The 230-nt window shown below is 66.5% G+C and overlaps 1 protein-coding gene across 1 annotated transcript in view; it reads left to right on the top strand.

Annotated features, from left to right (window-relative positions):
• Nucleotides 1-230, top strand: part of TMEM135 (transmembrane protein 135) — a 162,769-nt gene that overhangs the window by 1,492 nt on the left and 161,047 nt on the right. Inside the window, exon 2 of the mRNA XM_017735847.1 lies at nt 4-130. Within this exon, the coding sequence (XP_017591336.1) occupies nt 4-130 (127 nt within the window). The remainder of the gene's footprint in view (nt 1-3; nt 131-230) is intronic.

Genomic DNA, 230 nt, shown 5'->3' on the forward strand with positions numbered 1-230 from the left:
GAGCAAGTCCATCCCCCACAGCTGCTACGAGATCGGGCACACCTGGCACCCGCAGTGCTCCTCGGCTGTGCTGCACGTCACCCAGAGCGCCCTGGCAGAGTCCCTCCGCATCTACGGCACCCTCTACCTGGTGGGTGTGTGTGCGTATGTGCGTCAGCCCGGCCTAAGGGGGGGCCTGGCCTGAGAGAACAAGGACAGTGGGGTATCAGAGGCGGGGGGAGCCTGGAGCC

This window comes from Corvus brachyrhynchos, unplaced genomic scaffold (genome assembly GCF_000691975.1).
Source record: "Corvus brachyrhynchos isolate BGI_N302 unplaced genomic scaffold, ASM69197v1 scaffold44, whole genome shotgun sequence".
Lineage (NCBI taxonomy): Eukaryota > Metazoa > Chordata > Aves > Passeriformes > Corvidae > Corvus > Corvus brachyrhynchos.